General features: G+C 42.9%; 1 protein-coding gene across 2 annotated transcripts in view; it reads right to left on the reverse strand.

Moving 5' to 3' along the window:
• The window catches only part of TOP1 (DNA topoisomerase I), a 114788-nt gene extending 91490 nt beyond the window's left edge, over window positions 1-23298 (reverse strand). The window contains exons 1-2 of one of the 2 annotated variants that reach the window (XM_053247837.1): window positions 23117-23298; window positions 22127-22151 (exon numbers count right to left, since the gene is read on the reverse strand). In XM_053247837.1, the coding sequence (XP_053103812.1) occupies window positions 22127-22151; window positions 23117-23149 (58 nt within the window). In that variant the 5' untranslated portion in view covers window positions 23150-23298. The remainder of the gene's footprint in view (window positions 1-22126; window positions 22152-23116) is intronic. The other variant, XM_053247838.1, reaches the window with a different exon arrangement.
• Between the last annotated feature and the right edge of the window lie 203 nt (window positions 23299-23501).

Here is a 23501-nt window from a genome sequence, read left to right on the forward strand (position 1 = left end):
GCATCCCAGGCTACACTTATACAGAAGAGACTTCCAAGACCTTAGTCTTCTCTCCATAGATTTAGTACTTATCCAAGAGCATGTTTGTAAACACTGGATCAATTGTTTTAGAGTGACAAACACTTATTTCCCCAAACATAACCAACCAAAAACAAGCTTTCTCAATAATAAAAATGTGCAGGAACAGTCAAGGCAAATAAATGATGCCCAAGTAGTTTCAGCTCATCTCAAACAGAACAAATCAGAGCAAGTTGTTGGATTTAAGGATATGCTTAGGAGACACAATCTAAATTTCATTTAGAATGAGAGTCAAGTACTTCTGCACATACTTGAATACAGTTATTCTCCAAGCTTCAGTTCCAGACACTGTGAACACCAATGTAGGACAACTTGAAACTAGACCCTAACAGGGTACAAAGTGAGAATGGGATACCTTCCCTCCCACTCCAGAACCTCAGTACACAGGTGAGACATTAAAGGAATACTTGTCTCCTCTTCCTCTCACAAACCTCAGGTGCTCTTCCTGGGCTGCAGGGCTACCTCTCTACTGCCCACAGCTCTCTGCCCCATTCCTTTCTCTTATACTACCCTGTGATCCTCACTCATGTCTTGTAAGACTTTCTGCACCAGATCCTTCAGGATGCCCATCGACAACATCAACCAGCCACTGCCAAGTCCAGAGGCATCTCAGAGGTCTCTGGGAAGTGCGAGTGCTTCCAACACCTTCCTATGTGCTTCCAGAATGGCCAATTGTTTCCAGGCTGATCTAGCATAGTGAAGAGGGACCAAGCTAGAGGTGGCTTTAATCACACCTTTGGCTGTCGAATGTTTGTTTTTCTGTAAGTTTCAAGCATAGGGGCAGGGGCATCCAGATAGGGACCACTGATGGGGTAATGGAGGCACAATCCTCTCCCCAACATTGTCCCCCCCCCCCAAAAGTTCCAGTTGGAGCCAATAAAAGCTTTCTTTGCCCAAGACAAATAGCATGTGCACATAGCAGTGGTGGCTATGCACTTGAGGCAGTGGGCAAATACTTTCCCCCATAAATGCATCCTCCACTCCCCCACCTTCTTTGTTTTAAGTGGGGCATGAGAGTGAATTGCTGCCTCCCTGGTGCCCAAATTATCTGCTGCCTAAGGCAACCACCTCATCTTGTCCCATGGAAGGGCTACCCGGGAGTGAGTGAGAAAGAGAGAGAGAGAGAGAGAGAGAGAGAGAGAGAGAGAGAGAGAGAGAGAGAGAAAGACCCCACACACACACTGCAACTGTGCAAGGGGGACAAATTAAAGCCCCCACTCCCCTGCCACAATCCTGATAACCCCCCCAATATGCTATTTAAAGAGGGTGAAGCAAACACACCAGGACCAATGACATCATTAAAGTTGCATCTAATTTGACATAAAGAGAGTGAGCTGGTAAGCCCCTTGGTCATGCCACACCTCAGCCATGATGAGCTCACTAGAGAGCCTTAGGCAAGACAGCATTCTCCACCTCAGTCCTTCCCACAGCTGTGTGATTGGGGGGGGGGGGATACTACTGACTTCTATGAAAGATTTGTTATCTAGATCAGGGATACTCAACGTTGGGCCCCAGATGTTAGTGGACTTCAACTCCCATAATCCCAAGACCCAGTGGCCTTTGGATGGGGATTATGGGAGTTGAAGTCCAATAACATCTGGGGGCCCAACACTGAGGATCCCTGATGGATGACAGAGATAGGACATGTAAGTTACATTACAAGTGTTCAAGTATTAATCAAGATCATTATGAACACCATCAGCAATCCTATTACTGCTGTGTTTGAATAAGTCTTTTTGGGCAAGGTGGCAGATCCCAAGCCTGGTAGTGAATAACATGGGGGTTGAGATCTTGCAGTTAGGCATGGCTGAAGTACTGCCCCCCAACATTTTGTGTCAACTGCTAATGTTATAATGAATCACGCCAACACATGGGGATATCCAAATTCGTCATGTACAAAACCTCCCAGAATTTATAAAGGTAGCCCATATTTTTAAAGGAAGACCATAAGGAAAACCATACTAAGAAAGGAAACTTTCCTAGGCATGTTAAAACTGGTAGATGCCCTTCCCAGTTTTCCCACTATACCCGTCGAATGGGTTTATTACTGATTCAACCAGGCATAATTCCAAAATATAGCCTAAAGACTCGAGTCATGATGCTAAATAGTTAAGAGGCATTCGAATCAGGGACAAGAATTTAAAAGACAAAATTTCCCGAGTGCTAATAGGTATTATTCTAGCTATATTTCTTACTCTTTGGCACTGAAGCAAAGATGCCCTTTCAATATTGGTGTGGAGGGGACAGGATAAATGCATAGCAAAGTTCTATTCTTAGATGTATTCAAAATTACATTCTCCCAAAACAGTGTATTCTATATCTGCCCTGATTACTGCTTTATATCCCCAAAGATGTGTTGCTAAGGAATATTCTCAGAAATGCTACCTGTTCCACAAGCAGGTTCAGTGAGACAGGCAGAGCTGAAGGGTCTCAATGCGTGGGTAAGACATTACTTCCAGGAGGAGGAGTTTAGATTTGTTAGGCACTGGGATACATTCTGAGGCAAGCAAAGCCTGTACAAAAGGGACAGGCTGCACTTGAACCAAAATGGAACCAGACTGCTGGCGCTTAAAATCAAAAAGGTTGCAGAGCAGCTTTTAAAATGACGCCTGGGGAATAGCCGACAAGAGCTGGGCAGTATCTGGTTTGGCAAATGCCATCCCTTAAGGTGCAAAGGTGTAAAAGATTCAGATCAAATAGAAGGGGACAGAGCAGAACCACATAAAGAGCAGAAAGGAAGCTGGGCTAGCTGGTCAAAGAGATCTAAGAGCCAAAAGAAAAATATCACACACGAGGTAAGAGATTCAGCATATAGGTGCTTATATGGCAATGTCAGAAGCCTCTGAGCCAAGATGGGTGAGCTGGAGTGCTTGCTTGCTAACAAAGAAATAGATATAGTGGGCATAAAAGAAACATGGTGTAACAGCAAGAACCAGTGGGACACTGTTATCCCTGGATAGAAACTCTATAGAAAGGACAGGGAGGGGAGCCTTGGAGGTGGAATAGCACTGTATTTTAAAGAAGGGATAGAATCTAACAAGGTAGAAAACCTAGGAGGACCAGAGTCCTCCACAAAAACCCTTTGGGTGACAATACAAGGGCTGAAAGGAAATGTGCTACTAGGGATGTACTATCAAAATGGTGACAGTGATTGGGAGTTGCAGAAGGAAATCAGGGAGGCGTCAAGGAGAGGCAGGGCTGTAATTATGGGTGAATTCAATTACCCACAAATAGACTAGGTAAATTCACAGTCAGGTAACGACAAAGAGGTTAAAGTTCTAGATACGCTGAATGATTGTACCCTAGAACAGTTGATCTTGGAACTAAACAGAGAGGAGACCTTGGATTTAATCCTGAATGGCACCCAGGATCTGGTGCGTGATGTCAGTGTCATGGACCCCTTAGTGAAAGTGACCATAGTGCAATCAAATTCAGCATACATGAGGGGAGGGATTTAACAAGGAAGTCTAACACAGACACTTTGAATTTCAGAAGAGGAAACTTTTCCAAAATGCGGAGTATGCTGAAAAGAAAGCTGAAAGGGAAAATCAGGAGAGTCACTTCGCTCCAGAATGCATGGAGTTTATTCAAAACCACAATACTAGAAGCCCAGTTAGACTGTATACCAAAAAGGGAGGAAAGGTATCACTAAGTCCAGGAGGATGCCAGCATGGCTAACAGGTAAAGTCAAGGAAACCATAAAGGAGAAGACTTCCTTCTGAAATTGGAAAGTCTGCCCAAATGAAGAGAACAGAAAGGAATAAAAATTCTGGCAAAAGAAATGCAAGGTGACAATAAGGGAGGTGAAAAGAGGAACATTTAGCTAAAAGAAGCAAGGGGCATATCAAAAACTTTTTAAAAATACATCAGACACAGGAAAACTGCCAGGGAGGTGGCCGGACAATGAGGGAGGGAAAGGGATTATTAAGGAGGATATGTAGGTTACAGAGAAGCTAAATGAGTTCTTTGTGTCCGTCTTCACAGCAGAGGATACTGAGCATATACTTGTTCCTGAACCAGGCTTTTCGGGGATGGAGGCTAAAGAACTGAGTCAGATAGAAGTGACAAGAGATAATGTCCTAAACTGTCTGGAAAAAGTGAAAACTAGTAAATTGCCAGGGCCAGACCACATCCACCCAAGAGTCCTTAAAGAACTCAAATGGAAATTGCCAGCCTCCTTGCAAAAATATATAACTTATCCCTACAATCAGGCTCTTCACCGGAGGACTGGAAAGTAGCAAATGTAACACCGATTTTAAAAAGAGATCCAGGGGCAATCTGGGAAGTTACAGGCCGGCTAGTATAACGTCTGTTCCAGGCAAATTGATGGAAAGCATTCTCAATAAAGTTGTAAAGCACATAGAACTGGGAGAGAACCAGCATGCCTTTTGCAAAGGTAAATCTTGCCTCACAAACCATTTGGAATTCTTTGAGAGTGTCACCAAGTGTGTGGATCAAGGTGATCCAGTTGACATAGTATACCTGGACTTCCAAAAAGCTTTTGACTAAGTTGCTTGTCAAAAACTCTTGAGAAAACTTAGCAGTCATGAGATAAGGGGACAAGTACATGTGTGGATTGCTAACTGGTAGAAAGACAGGAAACAGAGAGTAGAGATAAATGAAGAGTTTTCACAATGGAGAGAAGTAAGAAGTGGGGTCCCCCAGGGATCTGTATTGGGACAGGTGCTTTTTAATTTATTAATAAATGATCTAAAAGTAAGGGTAAGCAGTGAGGTGGCCAAATTTGCAGATGATACCAAACTCTTTCAGGTAGTGAAATCCAATACGGATTGTGAGGAGCTCCAAAAGGATCTCTCCAAACTGGATGAGTGGGCGACAAAATGGAAAATGCAGTTCAACATTGGCAAGCGTAAAGTGATGCACATTGGGATGAAAAACCCCAACTTCAAGTATACGCGGATGGGATCTGAGCTGTCGGTGATTGACCAGAAGAGCGATCTTGGAGTCATGGTGGACAGCTCATTGAAAGTGTCGACTCAATGTGTGGCAGCTGTGAAAAAGGCCAATTACATGCTAGGGATCATTAGGAGGGGGATTGAAAATAAAACAGCTAATATAATGCCCTTATACGAAATGATGGTATGGCCACACCTGGAGTACTACATTCAATTCTGGTCACCACATCTAAAAAAAGACATTGTGGAACTGGAAAAGGTGCTGAAGAGGGCAACCAAGATGATGAGGGGCCTAGAGCACCTTCCTTATGAGCAGTGTTCCCTCTAATGCATGCACTCACATGTTTGTTGATGTCCGCTCAGTTAATTTTAGTTCCTGCTCAGGTTGAATCAGGAAGGCCTCACTTGGAATGCATGTGCACACACACTGCCTTGATACTGCTGCCCAGACCAAAACTCATTCCAAGAGAGAACACTGCTTATTAGGCAAGTGTTGACCTAAGGCTTTTTAGTTTAGAAAAAAAGACGACAGCGGGGAGACATGATAGAGGTCTATAAACTCATGCGTGATGTGGAGAAAGTGGATAGAGTGAATTCTCTCTCACACACACATAACACTAGAACCAGGGGGGTGAAATTGATTGCCAGGAAATTTAGGACCAACAAATGGAAGTACTTTTTCACACAACACATAATCAACTTTGGATAATCTCTTGGAGGAGAGGTCTGTCAATGGCTACTAGTCAGAAGGCCCATCTCCAGCCTCAGAGGTAGAATGCCTGAATACCAGTTGCAGAGGAGTAACAGCAGGAGAGAGGGCATGCCCTCGGCTCCTGCCTATAGGCTCCCAGTGGCATCTGGTGGGTCATGCTGGACTAGATGGGCCTCAGGCCTGATCCAGCAGGGCTGTTCTTAACATGACCTGAAAGAGAGATCAGGGAGAGGGGGAGAAGAGAAGTAACTACTTTCTTCCTACACCTAGAACAGTACTCCTGCTCTACAGATCCAGCATTCCTTTGCCATGCACTACTAGACAATGCCTGGCCTCAAGTATTACAAGCTCTGTTCTAGGTTGCAATCCTGTTTACAGTCAGTCTGCTTCAATCTCACTAGCTTCAATGGGATTTAAGAAGCTGAACAGTGTGTGCACAACTGCATCCCTGAAAATTAAGTTATCTGACTAAAGTATTCTGGTTCTGTCAGTTCTCTAGTATGAGTTTTCAAAAATAATGTAATCTGTGTTTCAAGTTTATATACAGGGGAGAAAGAAGAAGATACAGCCCTGGGGGAGTGAAAGAAGGTACAAAAGAAATACATCCTCCTACCAACTGCCAATTTGGCATCCTAACCAATAGACATCTGGTGCAAAATATTTTTGACTGGAAATCTTTCCAGTGCCCTAAATCAATGGGGATTTCATAAGAAGATAAGAACAGCCCTGCTGGATCAGGCACATGGCCCATCTAGTCCAGCATCTTGTTTCACACAGTGGCCCACCAGATGCCTCTGGGGAGCCCACAGGTGTATGTGCATGCCCCCTCTCCTGCTGTTGCTTCCCTGCAACTGGTATTGAGAGGCATCCTGCCTCTGAGGCTGGAATTTCATTCAGCAAATTTGGATTATGTACATTTAGTTTTAATTTATCAGTGTTTACATTCCTTCTCCTCCCAGTTTACAAATCAACAGATTGTGTTTGTCTGTGCGTGTATATTTTAGATGGATGGATCCTTGGGACAGTCAACTAAAAAGAACTCCAAATACTTAATTTGACTGGGACCGAATCCATTTATTATTTTACTTCAAAAAAGGCAATTTTAATAAATGGAAAACTTTCCAGCCCACATGACTACTTACAGCAAGTTTGCAGTGGTCTGTTTTTATCCTTTTGCACTGTCAAACTACAAAACAAATGCTAGTCATACAGGGATACAAAGAGCACTCACCTACTTCGTTAACTCAAAAACATCCCTGGCACCATACAAGCAACATTTATGGCACAAGTGTATTCCAACATCAACATATGTGTATGCATGTCCTTTCTGAGCAGCATCTCTCTAGAACAAGGAACTGCAACCTCAGAGGAAACCAAACAGCTGTTTCAACAAGCGTTGGCCCTCATTCAAATACAGAAACATTAGCCTTGACCAGGAATGCATATCCGTCAATGAAGGGCCCAATTTAAGCCATGCCAATTACTTGTGGAGTCAGGGAGAGAACTGCGCTTAAGGGGACATATTGAGCCAGATAAAGGAAAGACTGTTCACTAATAGATAGAGATCTAAAAGAAAAGGCAACTTCTCATGTTACCTTTTTAAGTAATAGGAGCACTCCCACCAGTCACTTCTGTAAGACACATATGATAAAAACATCCAAATGGCTGGCCGTTCTTCTGCTTCCCTCATGAAAAAGGCCAGACTACAGGCAACTTCCTGCGATACAGGGCATAATTTATAGCAGGGGTCGGAAACATTTCAGAAGTGGTGTGCCAAGTCTTCATTTATTTACTCTAATTTAAGGTTTTGTATGCCAGTAATAAATGCAGAAGTTCTCTCTCCTACACTCACTCACATTGTATGTAAAGTAAATAATGTTTTTTAAATGCTTAATAAGCTAAATTTAAAATTAATTAAAATACAGATCTTGCCAGTTGACTAATTTAGTTGCTCCTGGACAAGCATAATTTCTGAGAAACTCCCACTAATACAATGTCCATCCCTGGATACAGACATGGAGAAATTCCAGGGTCCCTTTCTGGACACAAGGGGAAAATGATCTAGCACAGCTTCTGCTAAATTCAGTGTTGCAGTCTTCTCTCAGGAAAGTGAGTGTGCCACAGGGGCTGATCTCACGAGCCACTTTTGGCAAGTGTGCCAAAGGTTGCTGGCCACTGACTTCGCTGGCCACTGAGGAATTGGTGCACAGACCATCACTGATGAGCAACAAGAGCTCAAAACAATCTTTCATCATTGAACTGAATATATGTGACACTGTTTCAAAATGGTTGTTCATTTTATAATAATGCTATAGGTTTTATATGTTTAATTCATGGGTTATTTGGGTGCTTCATAAACAGAACATGCAACAAATAAGTTCTATAAAAAAGACAGAACTTATATTTAACTTAGCTTTCAGAGGGGTTTAGAGAAATTCATGAAGGAAAGGTCTACCAATGGCTACTAGTCTGAGGCCATCTCCAGCCTCAGAGGAAAGATGCCTCAAAATACTAGTTGAAGGGAGCAGCAGTATGAGAAGGGGTATGCCTGTGGGCTTCCACAGTGGTATCTGGTGGGGCACTGTGTGAAGCAGGATGCTGGACTAGATGGCCTTGGGCCTGATCCAGCAGGGCTGTTCTTATGCCACCTTCCCTATCTTCCCCTTGCCCCCTTTGGGGTGTTGCTGCAATGTTAGAAGTCTTCCAGTTTGTCATGGTTTCCCTCAAATATTGACATATGCACAAAAATGTCCATATTATACTTTCAGGCACATGAATGACCTGCAGGAGCATTCCTACATCTTAACAAAAGAACTTGCTGGAATGTTGGGATCTGGTTCCAAAAGTATCCTATCTCTGCAATTTCTCATTTATCAGGAAAGTACCAGTCAGAAAACAAAACTAAATGGCAACTACAAAGCCAAGTTAAAAGCTTCAGGGATTCCTAAGAGGCATCACACTTCCTTTGAAGTTACTTTGATTTTGTCATGCAATGCTATGGAACCAATGCTCTGACATAGAGTTCTTTATACACTTCAATGTGCACAGAATTTCACTACAAAAGAATGTGCACACAGATTAGTGCCCTTTACTGAAATGAATGGGAAATCCCTGTAGGAGCACAGTGTTGTTAAACCCAACAAGTCGTGGGGATGATGCCGATTTTTCATCAAGTAATTTGCATAAATAAAACCCAGAATTATTTCTGTCTCATTTTCCCAGTGCTTTATTAATATGGACACTTGTATGAAAAGAGAACTTCTCATTTAAAATGCCTTCCATGAGACTGAGAAGAAAAGCTAGCTCCACCATTTCCACACAGCAGTCAGCTTAACAGCAAACTGATTAACAGCTTGAACAAATTTCAAGCAATATCAGCAAAACCAGTTTTTAACAATTTTATCCACAATGAAGAGGAAGCCTAAATTGTGCTGCTTCTCGCCTGTTTTCTACCTGCAGCTGAATAATCTTCTGCTGGCGAGATCCCAAATTGCCACTGTGGAAATGCGTTAAGATGCTGTATATCAGGAATTAGAACTTTAGAATGACAGCAAGCAGAGGTGGAAGATGGAAATCCACCGCCCACTTAAGTCAACAGCAAATGTCCCCTGGCTTTAAAGCACTTGAAGTCAACACAAAGGGGACTTTTGGATTTTAAACTTCAAATAAGAGAGGAGAAATACAATAGCCTGAGATAACTGTATTGGCTTTGACAACAAGCAAGCTTTTACAAAAAGGTATAATAGTTAATTTGCTCTAACAATAGATAAGAGAAACCAACATGTCTTTAGCTAGGGCCATTTATGTACATAGGCACCCATTTGAAGGGGAGATCAGGTATGATCTAGCAAGACATGAGATATACCTAAGTGAGAAGCTTTAAGGGAGGCTGCAAGTACACACTCTCTTCCTTGAGGGAGGAACTGGTCTATAATTAGTCATCTCGTAGTTCAGATCTGAACAACACAGCAAATCTCTGGCAAATAATTTTAACAATTTTGTACCCCTTAGCAGGCTTTAATCATCATCATGATAGAAATGTGCAACCACTTTAATAAGGCACCACAAACTGCTTTCTTAGTGGTTTGCTATCTAAAGAAAACAGGTTGATTTTTTTTAAGCATGCAGACAATACAGAAACAAATGACTCCTCCCCCTCAAGAAAGCAGAAAAAAATATACTCAAAATGAGAACCGAGAGGATGTACACTGAGAGAAGTGCAACAGAATCTTTTCGAAGGCAACTGGTCAAGAGTCAAAAAACTTCCCTTCTGCAGTAGTACTGAACTTGACAACTTTATTGAGATTTCAAAACTTGCAATAGCAACTTATATCAAATTCAGAAGCAAGTCAGATTATTTTTTGCTAAACATATAGACCTCTTTTCCTTTTAACAGCAACAGTGACTTTCTGTTACCCCAGTAACAGTGACTTTCTGCCTGGACTCCCCATCCCATCCATTGCTGGATTACAGCTCTCACCATCCCCAGTCCCAAAGGCCAGTGGGGCTGGAGAGGACAGGAGCTGTGATCCAACCACACCTGGAGTAACAGATCTGAGAACCCCTGATATAAAGGCTTCTGTTCTTCCTATGGCCAATGCATTCATTTAGGTATTGCTGGGAAAAGCACTTCACACCAGTGTTCTCTCTAAATTTTTTCATCTGTGTGCAAAATGAGTTTTGTTTTGGGTGATAGCATCAAGGCAGTGTGTGTGCATGTGCATTCAGAGTGGGACCTTCCTGATTAAACCAGAGCGGGGTCCAAAATTAACTGAGCAGACATATAAGCAAGTGACACCAGACAAATCCTTCCACAAAGCGAACTGGTGGTCAGCAGTTGACAGCACAAATTAGCTCACCCCTCAAGCTATGGAAGAGCTTTTTTCATTTTCAAGGAAGACTATAAAGAAAACTCCTGAAAACAACTGCAATAAAAGCAGTGCCAAAGAGAGGGGGCATTTCATACACTGCTTCAACCAAGACACCGATTAATGTGTAGCTGTCTTTGGTGACTCAAGCTTCTTTTCAGTTGCATGGACAAGGGCAGGGCATGGATGGGCACATAGGATTTCCAACCTACGTGCCTTCAGTGAAAGAGACATTCACACCAACCCGCACATGTTCCAAAATACACACCGAGCTTAATATCTACATCTGGGCGTGGGGAGCCACCCTGAGACCACTGCACAAAAGCTAACAGAAGTGGACAGCATCTGGAATAGATTAGAACCAGGAGTCACCAGGTCGGGAAATTTAGGACCGACAAGAGGAAGTACTTTTTCACACAGTGCATAATTAATCTATGGAATTCTTTGCCATGGGATGTGGTGACGGCCACCAGCTTGGATGGCTTTAAAAGGGGCTTAAACAAATTCATGGGGGACAGGTCTATCAATGGCTACTAGGTTGGTGGCTGCGGGTCACCTCCAGCCTCAGAGGAATGATGCCTCTCAATACCAGTTGCAGGGGAGCAAAGCAGGAGAGAGGGCATGCCTTTAGCTCTTGCATGTGGCCCCCCCAGAGGCATCTGGGAGGCCACTGTGTGAAACAGGATGATGGACTAGATAGGCCTTGGGCCTGATCCAGCAGGGCAGTTCTTATGACATTCTCCAGTACGGAATAACTTGGCCCTTATCTAAGGTACATTCTGAGGAGACAAAGTATTTTCGCTGCATGTTTTTGATAAAGCTCTTAGAAGTTTCAGGCACTCTGCTGACTGTCCCTTTGCTGTTTCTCTCTTGTCCTCCCTCCCATAACTTATCTTTGCTCTTTCATTTCTATCATCAGGAACTGGTGGAAACCTGACGCGGACATTTCACCAAAAAGAATGCACTTGTTCCTCTAGTGTATCAAAGCCAGAAAAGATTATCCTCTTTATCCCCAAACAGGTATGCATTTTTGAAATAGCGAATATCAGAAGTGACTACTCTACAAAACATGTCCTTGGTCAAGCACCTTTGGCATCTTAATCATACTGCCCGATTTTAGCTAAAGTATTACATGCAGGATGAGGTAGGGAGAGATAAGTTGTGATGTGATCAGGATTTAATGTGCATGAGATCCAGCTTCAGGTAAGAGAGCTAGGGCCGCTTCACAAGAGTTCAGGTTTGTCTGGATAGACCACCTTTAACAAAAATAAAGTGTACAATAAAACAGTTAAGCCTGAATCAGTGTTTGAAAATGCATGTATTTTTACAGGGACACTCATAAAAAGAGTCAGGAGAGGCCACAACCCTGTGTTGAATGTAATGTGTGAAACAGCCTTTTGACTAGCAAAAAAATGAGACCCTTCCTGCCTGTGATCCTAAGACTCTCCTGCTAAGACACTTTGAGAGCTGCTTCACACATCTAAATGGGTATACAAGAACATAAGAGCCTTGCCAGATCAGGCCAAAGGCTATCTACTCTCATGTCTAACCCATGTCTAACCCATGCCTGAAAATATGCACATGTCTAACCCATGCACATGTCTAACCCATGCCTGAAAATATGTGCAAATGTAAGGCAGGAATGAGTCTGACCAGGCACATAAGACTAATAGAAATCACATCTAGAGTTATGCCTGCTTTGTAGGTGGGGTCACAAGCAGTGTTCCTTCTAACAGGAATTCCCAGATGTTGTTGACTACAACTCCCAGAATCCCCAGCTGCAATAGCTTTTGCGTGGGGATTCTGGGAGCTGTAGTCAACATCATCTGGGAATCCCAGTTAGAGGGAACACTGATCACAAGAGTGCACAAATGCCTTTATAATGTAACACAGGAAGCAGCTCTCAGTTACACATGTTCTGAAGCAATTAGAAACTGGTAACTCCTGGAAGCTACCAGATTTTACCTAACCACAAATAATGTATAAATCCATTGCTACCTTCTAAATATTTAGTTGGGGGGGGTTGCCAAGCTAATCTCCCACCCTCAGCAATTCTACATACAACGGGGCGGGGGGGGGAGAGCCCCACTGAGCTCAATGGGACTTACTTCTGAGTAAACATGCATAGGATCAGACAGCAAAGGGAGGGGTTACTTTCCAATGCTTAAATATCTGAATTAATCATTATGCTAGAAGAAACATGGCCTCATGTGTCTTATAGTGCTCGCCTGTCAAATCCAGTTTTCTTTCAGATATGCAATATCTCTTCTGTAAGACATTGGGGGGCGGGGGAGTGTAAAGGCATACACGTGAGGTACTCATTTCTCATGTCACAGGCTAGCGGGTATCCTATGAAAAATAAGGTAGAGGTTTGAAGGTCTGTTAAACCAAAAACCATTTTCTGGAAACCATTCAAGCCAAATATTTTATAATGAGAAAGAACTTTGCAGATTTTGGTAAGACTTCCCTTTTAAAAATATAAAAAAAATTCTTCTCATCCCTCATTAAACAGAAGAGCGAGTCAGCTGCCAATAACACAGTAATTCACCAGATCTTCCTTGCGCAATTATTCCACAATGTCATTAATAGAAAAATTACCATGAATTACATGTTGAATACTTATTGTAATTTCCACACTTTCTGCTGACAGTGCAGCTAAGAAAATGAATAAAATCCAGTGGGCTACCCAACAAATGCCTGAAGATATAAATGTACTCTTTGCCCTTATGCAAATACTTGCTTTTGTATGTGGCTTTGTTTGAATTAAAGGCGGCCCTTGTAAACTGAAGAGCCATACAGTAGGTTCTGATTTAACATTTGCAGATGGCAATCTCACTTGTGCTATAAGTAAGGTTCAGGCCACTGAGACATTCATGTTCAGTTAGTTCTTCAGAAACCCATTAAACTATTGAAAGTGCAGCAGTTTATCAGGTGAACAGTTGTGTTTAACAAATCCCTTTAATTATTCTCAAAGAGAGCAGATTCAGGAGGCCACATTATTCACTTCAATGGCTAGTCAATCCAGGCTTCCATCTAATCATGAGTCTGAGAAATAAGCACAATTCAGATATGCTACATGTCTATACAGATTGTCTCTGCAAATGTACATGTTTTAGTGTGAATGGCTGCATATGCGTTCATTTAAGAAGTTAACTTGAATACAAATCCCTCAAATGCATAGTGCAGATATGAAGTGTACACCGTACATGCTTTCAACATGTATAAATAACTGCACATGCGTACAGATCCGTACACAGATTGTACCAATGTTCTCTCTCCCCAACCCCATCTGTGTGCAGAATGAATTTTGTTCTGGGCAGCAGTGTCAAGGCAGTGTGTGCGCGCGCATGTGCATTCAGAGTGGGGCCATCCTGATTTAACCTAAGTGGGATCTAAAATTGACTGAGCAGACAAAAAAACCATGTGAGCATGTGCACACACCTTAGAGGGAACACTGGATTGTACATGCTTTGAATATAATGTGTGAATAGAGCTATAGTCTCTACATCTTCAAAACAGATCTAGCCATTTGTGGGATGAAAGCTCACAAATGAGGCCACTAACATTACTTCTGAACCTCATTAGGAATGTGAAAGTTGCCATTTTGAGAGGAGACAAAAAGGTCGACACAAAAATCTTGCTATTTACAACCATTACTTCCTTGATCTTCTCCTTCTGTAGCACCACTTTAAAAAAAATTTTTTTTAGGGTTTCTACACCACGTGGTCACAGCCATAGGAAACATCATACTGCAGCACCAAATAGTCAATCAGACCTAGCTACATGACATCAGCACTGAGGGAAAACAAAGCCCTCCTGTTGCCCTCACTTGAAGGGGGAGAGGTAACACATCTCCATTGCTCAGGCAACCAGGCTGACATTTTCCTTACTGCCATGTTGTAATGGTAATTTCATTGCCTGGAAGTGCAGCACAGCAAGACTTCTGCCCCAATCCAGCACTGATTTCACAGTTACATGACTAGCTGGGGCAGAATGCAGAGAGGGATGCCTATCTGGAGGCACATCTCCATCTACATGCTGTCCAAGCTAGTTAACGAAGTGTAACTGGAGAAGGGCGTGGAACATCAGTCTGCTCCCATGGCAACTGGGATGCATTCCCTTCCACCCTGACATCTGCCCCTGCAGGCAGAAGAGGTGTGAAACAGACACAAAATGAGCCTCATTCCAGCTGAGCCATTTTTATCACCATGTTATAGTGACTTGTTTAAATGTAGTTCATAGTTATTCCGGCAGAGAACTCCCCACGTGACTGCACCAAATACAATTCCCCCTTTGAGGACGGAGTGGTGTAGACATGCGCACTCATGCAGGAACCCACACATAAATGGTACAGAAATATGAAAGTGATTCCTGCACAAGCCCCACAGAAGCCAGACTGGCTCCAGTTTGGACAGGTGCAATAGGTAGCCATATTAGAGCTTTTAATGGAGCAGTTATGCCCTAGTACCCCAACTGCTGGTGTACTTCAAGCAACTGCTGAGAGGTGAGAAGCAGAGCTCATTGAACCTATGCAAAGTGGACTCTATACACATAAAACTTTCAGTTACACACAGCATTAGGAATCGATACATTGTGGCTGGCCTTGATAATCAGCCAGGCATCTTCCCCACAGACCATGCACCTCCCCAACAGTGTAGGTGTGAATATCAGATAACACAGCGGGCTCTGAAGTACTGTACTGTCACTGTACTGTCGACACCCAGCAAAATCGCAGGAACAAGCTCCTGCCTTCCTCCTCACCTCAGAGCTTCACACTTCTCAAAGACAAGCTATTGTATGGACTTCTGCATAATATGTAATGCCTGGATGCAACAGCCTAGGAAGTAGGTGGGCATTATGCCAGGAAGTGGGTAGGCATTAAATTGTCCCAAGTACAGTGTGTAGCTACAATTTCTCTTTGTTCCTACAAATGCATGCTAAGAGAGAGTCTTTGATGGCTGGGCTGTTTTCCTGCTGCACAGCAGACATAATGCTGACCAACAATAGAAGTAATTCCTTCCCCTCAAGAAGCGACACATTTTACCTTTAAAACTGTCCCAGTGTTTGCTTGAACGAAGTTAACATAACAAATCAGCAACAGTTGTTTAGCTCATACTAGTCCTTGAAAGAAAGATGTGCTCCCTTTGCCCAGATTTATAGGGCAATAGGAATGCATTTCTAAGCCACACTTGAGTGTAACCAGTTCACTAAAGAAATGCCATTGTTTGCAACACGGAGTGCGGAATGTCTTATAAAACAGTCCTATACTATTGCACAGTAGTAGTTACAACCACTGCACTAATGCTATTGTAAGCAAGCGCATATGATCAATAGCATGGGTTTTTAGTGTCCTTTTAAGAAAGGGGAGAAAAATAACCTGATGTTATTTGATCAAAACCGATGCTTGAAGCTATATAAGCTGACATTTGACAAGAGAGCTCTGTATGGCCTTGTTGGGAATGCAGCATTTTGTACACAAAATGATTCTGAAACTGGAAGGACCAAGGTGCAGATTGATTAGAGTTCCTTTGGAAACAACACACATATATTTACTCCAGAAAAAGAAAAATATCTGTAGATATTTTATACAATTGAATCAGTGCAAGCCAGAGGGACAAGTTATGCAATTAAAGTCAGACCAAGTAAGCTGTATCCAAAGCTACCAAGTAACATAATGCAATGTGAACTTCTATCCCACCTTTGCTCATCACCCTGATCTTTTTGGAAAGGAAACTTTGAATAGGAGCCACCTCATTAAACAGAATTAATAATCAGGCAATCTAATTCAGGTTATCATAGCCAATAAGCTCACTGATGACCATGGAGAATCTCTAATATTTTCTCTCACTTAGATGGCAGATTAAGCTTTTCCACAATTTAAATGTGAAAAACTGAGGCAAAGAGCTTAAGCAGCTTGCAAAAGGTCACATGCTAATTCAGCTGAAAAGCCAGATAAAAGGAAAAACCATGCCTGGAGAGAAGAGACCAGAGACCAGATCGCCACCCCACATTATCATGGAGTTGTTATTTGGTTTGTAGAACCTGGAATTAAAAAAAAAAAAAGTGTGCTAAAGAAAGGAATGTATTTCCTAATAATTGACTAATGCAGGAAAATGCTATCCAAGTGTCAGCTCTCATCATTGTTTTTCTGACAACATTAGAGAAGGACACTTCCTATACCTTATGCTAAATCATAAACCTTGAATGTAAATTGATTAATTTGACCAATGCACACTTTCTCCTTTCCATTTAGTTGGAAACTATTTTAGTGGTTTCACTTTGTGAATTGTTTTTAACTGTTTTTTATTCTGTGAAAGTGTTTTAATTGTTTATTTTTATATTGTAATTTGTATTTTGTACACCGCCTAGAAGCCACCTAATGGTGCAGCGGGGAAATAACTTGCCTAAGGAGAAAGAGGTTGCTGGTTTGAATCCCTGCTGCTATGTTTCCCAGACTATGGGAAACACCTATATTGGGCAGCAGCGATATAGGAAGATGCTGAAAGGCATCATCTCATACTGCGCGGGAGATGGCAATGGTAAACCCCTCCTGTATTCTACCAAAGAAAACCACAAGGCTCTGTGGTTGCCAGGAGTCAACACCGACTTGATGACACAACACTGCCTAGATGTGTGATAAACAAACAGTTGCTCCACTCATACAAATGCCCAACCCAACTTAAATCGATGTACACGGATGTACCTAAGTTGATTCTACCATTTATTCAGGTCCAAAAACAATTTAATAAAAATGCCATTTGTCCACAAGTTACTGCTTTTCATGTTCCGAGTACTACAGAGTTGTCGATTTACTTCCTTTATGGCCTTTCTTCCATCATGGAACGTACAGCATACATGGAGTTGCCCAGGCAGTCTCCAATTCAGGCACTGATCAAACCTAGACCTGAATAGCTTCAGCAATATGGCTGAATCATGTGCCCTCACACCACCCCTTGGGATCCAACTACAACTGTCAGGTAAGCATTCCAGTGATGTTACCAAAAACTGGCCAATTTGCATAAATCTCCAGATTACATAGTTTTTAAAACTATCTGTTACAAATTTGTTACATTTATATCCCACTCTTCCCAAAAGGCTCAGAGCTGCTTACAGCATTCTTTAGAATTACCGTATTTTATGGACTATAAGACTCACTTTTTTCCTCGAAAAATATCCGCCAAAATTCAGGTGCGTCTTATATGTTTTAGCAGTTTAATATGTTAAAACTCTGAAAAACTGGATTAAAATTAAGGTGCGTCTTCTAGACCGTAGCGTCTTATAGTCCGTAAAATATGGTAATAATCCTGTCCCAAAAGGGCTCACAGCCTTGAGTTGCAATCCTAAGCATACTTAGGAGGAGGAGGAGAGCTGGTCTAGGAGAGGAGAGCTGGTCTTGTGGTAGCAAGCATGACTTGTACCCTTAGCTAAGCAGGGTCCGCCCTGGTTGCATCTGAATGGGAGACTTGATGTGTGAGCACTGCAATATATTCCCCTCAGGGGATGAAGCCGCTCTGGGAAGAGCAGAAGGTTTCAAGTTTCCTCCCTGGCTTCTCCAAGATAGGGCTAAGAGAGATTCCTGCCTGCAACCTTGGAGAAGCCACTGCCAGTCTGTGAAGACAATACTGAGCTAGATAGACCAATGGTCTGACTCAGTATATGGCAGTTTCCTATGTTCCTATGTTATCTGACAGTAAATCCAACAGAACTCAATGGGACTTAATTCTAAGTAATCATGCTGTGGATTACACTGCACATTTGGTCCAATAAGCTGCCAAAGGGTTCAAGTTATGTGCTCAAGTGCACAGGCTATATTTCACTGGTGTCCGTCAATCTCCAATTTTTCAACAAAATATTGAATTTTGGAGCATGAACCGCGACGGGACTTCTGTAGGGGGAGGCATTAAAATGTGCTAAATAAAGAAATATTTAATCCAATCAATCAAAAGGAAAATTCACTCAAGGCCACATCTTATTGGAGAATTGCATGGAAGCCGGCCAGTGAATTCTGCTATGTATAAGTCACATTTTTGTCTTTTTCTTGGTGTTGAGAAGTCAAAAGTGTGGCTTGCACACTATAAAAAAAGTTATTGTGAGACATCAGGGTTACTGCCTCTTAGCAAGTTCACATCATAGCTGGTAAAAAAAAAATATTTACTTGTAAAATGAGAAAAGAGCCATGATTCGAAAACAATGCAGGAACTGAAGGACAAGATGGATTCCAACAGAAACACTGTTGTCAGAAAGGAAAAACACTACTCTGCTGAAACAAGATTTTGAATATCTAATTCAAATATGACACTATATACACAACTTTCCTTGACTGACATAAATTCACATGTAGAGAATCAAATCCACTGACAATATACCACACAAGCGCATCTCCTCATTAACCCAAGGGTCAATTCTTTTCAGATGCATGCCAAGGCCATGCAATTATTTCAATATAAGAACTGTACAATGTGAACTCAATCCTCCAAGCAATAAGGTTCTAGGGGCTTAAGTGAATATTGTGAATATTTGTGTCCCCTGCAGTTGGAGGAATCACATTTGAATGTACCTCTTGCATGTGGAAAGCCAGAATGTCAGAAACGCCAGCCTGATCTCGGACATACAAGCTTTCTACAAGCAGGGTTCTGCTTTGTTTTAATGTAACTGAATGTAATGTAATTTAATTGAGGGAGCATACAATCATGCAAATTCTTTTTAAAATATAATGCAGTAAAGGGGGGGCGGGGGCTTTTCCATGCACCTGAATGTTTGCTTTGGCTCTTAAAACTACAAAATATTAATAGGAAACCCTCCTAAGCAGATATACAGAACATGCATGAGAATTAAACAGTACCTCAATTTTAATAAACACCATACCTAAGTGAAAGTATAGGGAAGTTACATTCTGCCAAACTATCCAGTTTTAAATACTGGCCAGGACAACCTGGTTGGGAGTGGTATTGATACTTAATAGCCCATGGCAGGCCAAACCTATGCCTGACAGCATCTTTGACATCACTGTTTCCCAAGTCATACTGATGTATGAGTTAGTTCTATTCAAAGGCAACAATATTGTGCAGTAAATCAGTAGGATTCACTGGCTGTCTCCTATCCACTTGAGAATTTCGAGTATACTTTCCATGGCTTTTGAGATCTGAAACAGTATAGGCATGGTGACACAGCTGTATATTACCTCAAATTTGCTGCCTTCATCAAAAGCATATAAATATTGTCCTTATATTTTCAGAAACTAAAAGGTAACAAAAGCTGTTGGGCTCCTCCCTGCCCATCACTGCCTTTAAATAAATGCATGACCAAATAGAGGGGAAACAACAGCTCACTATTTGTATGTTTTGAACCTTTTTAAAGCAGAAGACTTGCTGCCTCAAGAAAGGAAGGCACTGGCAGGGTGGCAATGGGGAGAGGAAACTGGCAAACGCCATAAAATCAATACACAGAGAGATATTTTGTGCACAGGATCTTCTATACAGGATTAATTCTATGCCCCTGCCCCTGTACAGCACTGTAACAGAAACAGATATTTAAAAACACTAACTACAGTATGCAATAGTCTCCAACTTAGAAATCAGGGACACTTAGGTGTTGTGAAACTCAGAGAACCTCAGAGGACACGATAGCAAGTTGAGCCTTAGTGGCAAGGTCAAAAAGGACAAGGCACTGTTGTTTCTTGAACAGTGTTCATATCAAAGGGCCAGTGGCCCAAAAATCTACTACAGTGACATCTCATGATAGATAAAGGAAGGCTGGGGTCTGCAAAGGGGTGTGTGTGTGTGATGCTTTAAGCCCAAGTGCATAGTATACCTACCCACTGATATACAGTATTTGTGTCTGAAATGCCCAACAACAGGGATAGGAAAATTCTTCAGTATCAATGTTATCAATACCACATCTTTATAAGGCACCAGCCCCGCACAGAGATGAACTAGCCAACACAAAGTTCAGGTGCCTGAACAACCAGATACCTAAGACAGATCTGCTCTCAGTACACATTTTAAGAAGTTGGGAGGTGGCAAGATGCCAAAAAGGGACAACAGTTTTAAGTGCACTGTGATCCAAATCCAATCTTATGCACTGAACTGTCAACAGAGGGGGATATTTCATGCATGCATATAAATTAAGAAAGTGGTTAAAAAAATTAATAACCAAAAACACACTCACTTGGGGGTTGGGGAAGTTGTTCTTACCTCTTTTTAAAATAGCTTTTTAAGGATTTAAATTTAAATATCCAAGTAGAAGTATTTGAGTGTTCAAGGAGAAAAAGCACCAGTATTGTATCAACACATTTTTCTTTATCATACACAATGACATGCTTCCGTACAGGAGCAGAAATTTAAGCTATACAGAATCCACTGTCAAGCCAGCATGCAAAGCATGTTATGCAGAATACTGCAATATTTTATGAAAGCAGGAAAGCCAACATCATAAAGACTCCAGGAGTCAAGAGCTAAGGTGAAATCACCTTTTCAAAGGTAGATTAAGCTATTTTGACGTTTTTGACAGATAAGCAGTCCTAATCCTCTACCTCCCCTTCCCCAAGATCTTATTTCCTCCTTTCAAAAAGGCAGCAAAAGCAGCCCATGCAACAGCAACAAAGGCACACATAACAGAGTAATAGCACCCTCCCATGCATGCACAAACACAAACAGATTTAAAAGCACACGTATAAAGATATTTGGGCTCTTTTTGTTTTACAAACTTAATACCACCCGCTCCCATCTCCATCAACTATCAAACTTTAGCAAAGTGATGCTGGATGCGATTCTAGTGCTGTGTATGCTGCTTTATTTTCATTGCTTTTTAAAATTAAGAATAAAACCCTACTCAACAAGCTATAATTTCTGAATCTCAGTCTTAAACAAGTCGTATATTCAGATGGATGGATGATCTGTTCAAGAGCAACATGTTGCAACCACCTTTCGTTATAGGGGGAAGGGATTGATTGAGAGAAACAGACCTGGGGGAGGAGAAAAAAGGGACGAGGCAGGAATAAAGGGCAGGAAGACGGCTAAATCGAGCTTTTTTTCGTTTTTCTTGTTGAAAAAAGACGGCGCTTTTCTCTTTTCAGAGCCAATATTTAGGCCAGGAATGGTGGTGATTTCACATGTTTTCACTGCAGGAGGCTCCTTGTGGGCAGCTCGAGGGAGGAGGAGAAGGAGAAAGAGAGACACACAGGGAAGAGAGAAAAAGAAAATGGCGCAGAGACTAAGTCCCGACCGTCGACAAGGCGACTTTCCAGGGGGGAATCGGGGCCCAAAACGCACCCCCAAAACCAAGGGAAGGCCGGATCTGGGGTCTCCACTGTCCTCACTACCGAGAAACCGGGTCGGATGGGCCGAGGGCCCTACGATTTCGGAGCATTAGGAAGCTCGATGGGAACAATGGGGCCGGTGAGCGAGGAGACGGGACTTAGTCTCTGGGACGCCATGTCTGTCCTTTACCATCCTCAGCAATACAAGGGAAGGGGGAGAGGGCGGAAAGGAGAAAAAGCAGGGCAAATCTGATTCCCCTCCCCAGTTCAAGGGGCTGGGGGGCAAGAGACTCACCGTTCGCTCGGAAATCTGGATCGATCTACGGGGGGGGAAAGGGGAAAAATACATCTTTTAAAACCTAGCTCGATCTGGACTTAGGAATGGTTTTACAAAAATAACGATATATATGTCTCGCCCTCTCTAGGTTTAGGACATACGAGCCAAGGTGTGGGGAGAAAGCAACTCGATGCCCCTAAAAACAGCTACGGAGAACCCCTTAATCAAAGGAGAGGGCCAAACATCTAGAGCATTTTTTTTCCTTCCCTCACCCCCACCGAAGTTTTGCTTTCCTATTTTAATTGCCTTCTTCCTCGTGCGCATTTGTGTGTTCCCAGGAGGTTCCCTCACCCCAAACCTCCTCCATGTTCCCTATTTGCCCTCTAAGAAGAGGGAGGGACGAGGGGCAAGAATTCCTCCCCACAAGGCCCCCTCTTTGCTGGAAGGTGTAGGACAGATCCATCATGTTAAAGACGACTGCTGGGAGAAGAGGAAGGGGGCTCTAAGCACGGTCTCTAGGCATTAACAGACAACTTGATGAGGACCCTGAAGAGATAATGCAAGGTGTGCGGGTCTGAAGGCAGAAGGGGAAACCCTTCCAGCGGGTCTGGTGGCATGAGGGGGATCCTGCGTGTGTGTGGCGGGGGAACATGGGGCGAAGGGCCTAAATATTACGGGAGGCCCATGATCATGTCATTCGGGAAAGAGGAGAAAGCTATCGGGCTCTCTTTGAGCCCATGAACCTCATGACCCACCCAAAACCCTAAGGAAGAAGTGGGGAAGCAGAGTCCCCCTATACCATCTGACAGGAAGGGGCCCTGATTTTGATGGATCTGGAGGAGAATGAGCTCTCCCCCTATTTCTGAGGAAGTGCTCAGTTTTGGGAGCGAAAGGTACTATCACCCTTCTCCCCTCACCCCCAAATATTCTAAAAAGGGACTGCAGGCCTTGATGCACATACTTTCCTCCCTCTCCCCTTAACTACCACAAGCCTGGGAGCCCCCTTACCTGGGAGTCGTTGTGCAGCTGATCCCCGCTCATGCCTAGAAGCAATGCGTGGGGAGGGAAGGCCTAGTAAGAAACGTGGGGAGTAGCAAAGTCTTGAGACCGAAGGGAGAACGCAGCCCCCTCACACAGCACAGTCAGTTGTGTAACAGACTAAGTCCTCATTTCCCTTCACTGCGCAGGCGCCGCGACTTTTAAACTGCGGGGCGGGACTAGGCAAAGAGCGGAGGAGGGACGACACGTTCGGGGAGGCGAACGCAGTTATTTGCATATCCCAACCCGTCCCAACTCCTCCTTCAATCAGCAACCACCATGGCTTGTATTTGCATTTGCGCCCCGCCCTCCAGCTCCGGGTTGGACCCGCCTCCCCGCCCTTCTCCGGCTACAC

This window comes from Hemicordylus capensis, chromosome 4 (genome assembly GCF_027244095.1).
Source record: "Hemicordylus capensis ecotype Gifberg chromosome 4, rHemCap1.1.pri, whole genome shotgun sequence".
NCBI lineage: Eukaryota > Metazoa > Chordata > Lepidosauria > Squamata > Cordylidae > Hemicordylus > Hemicordylus capensis.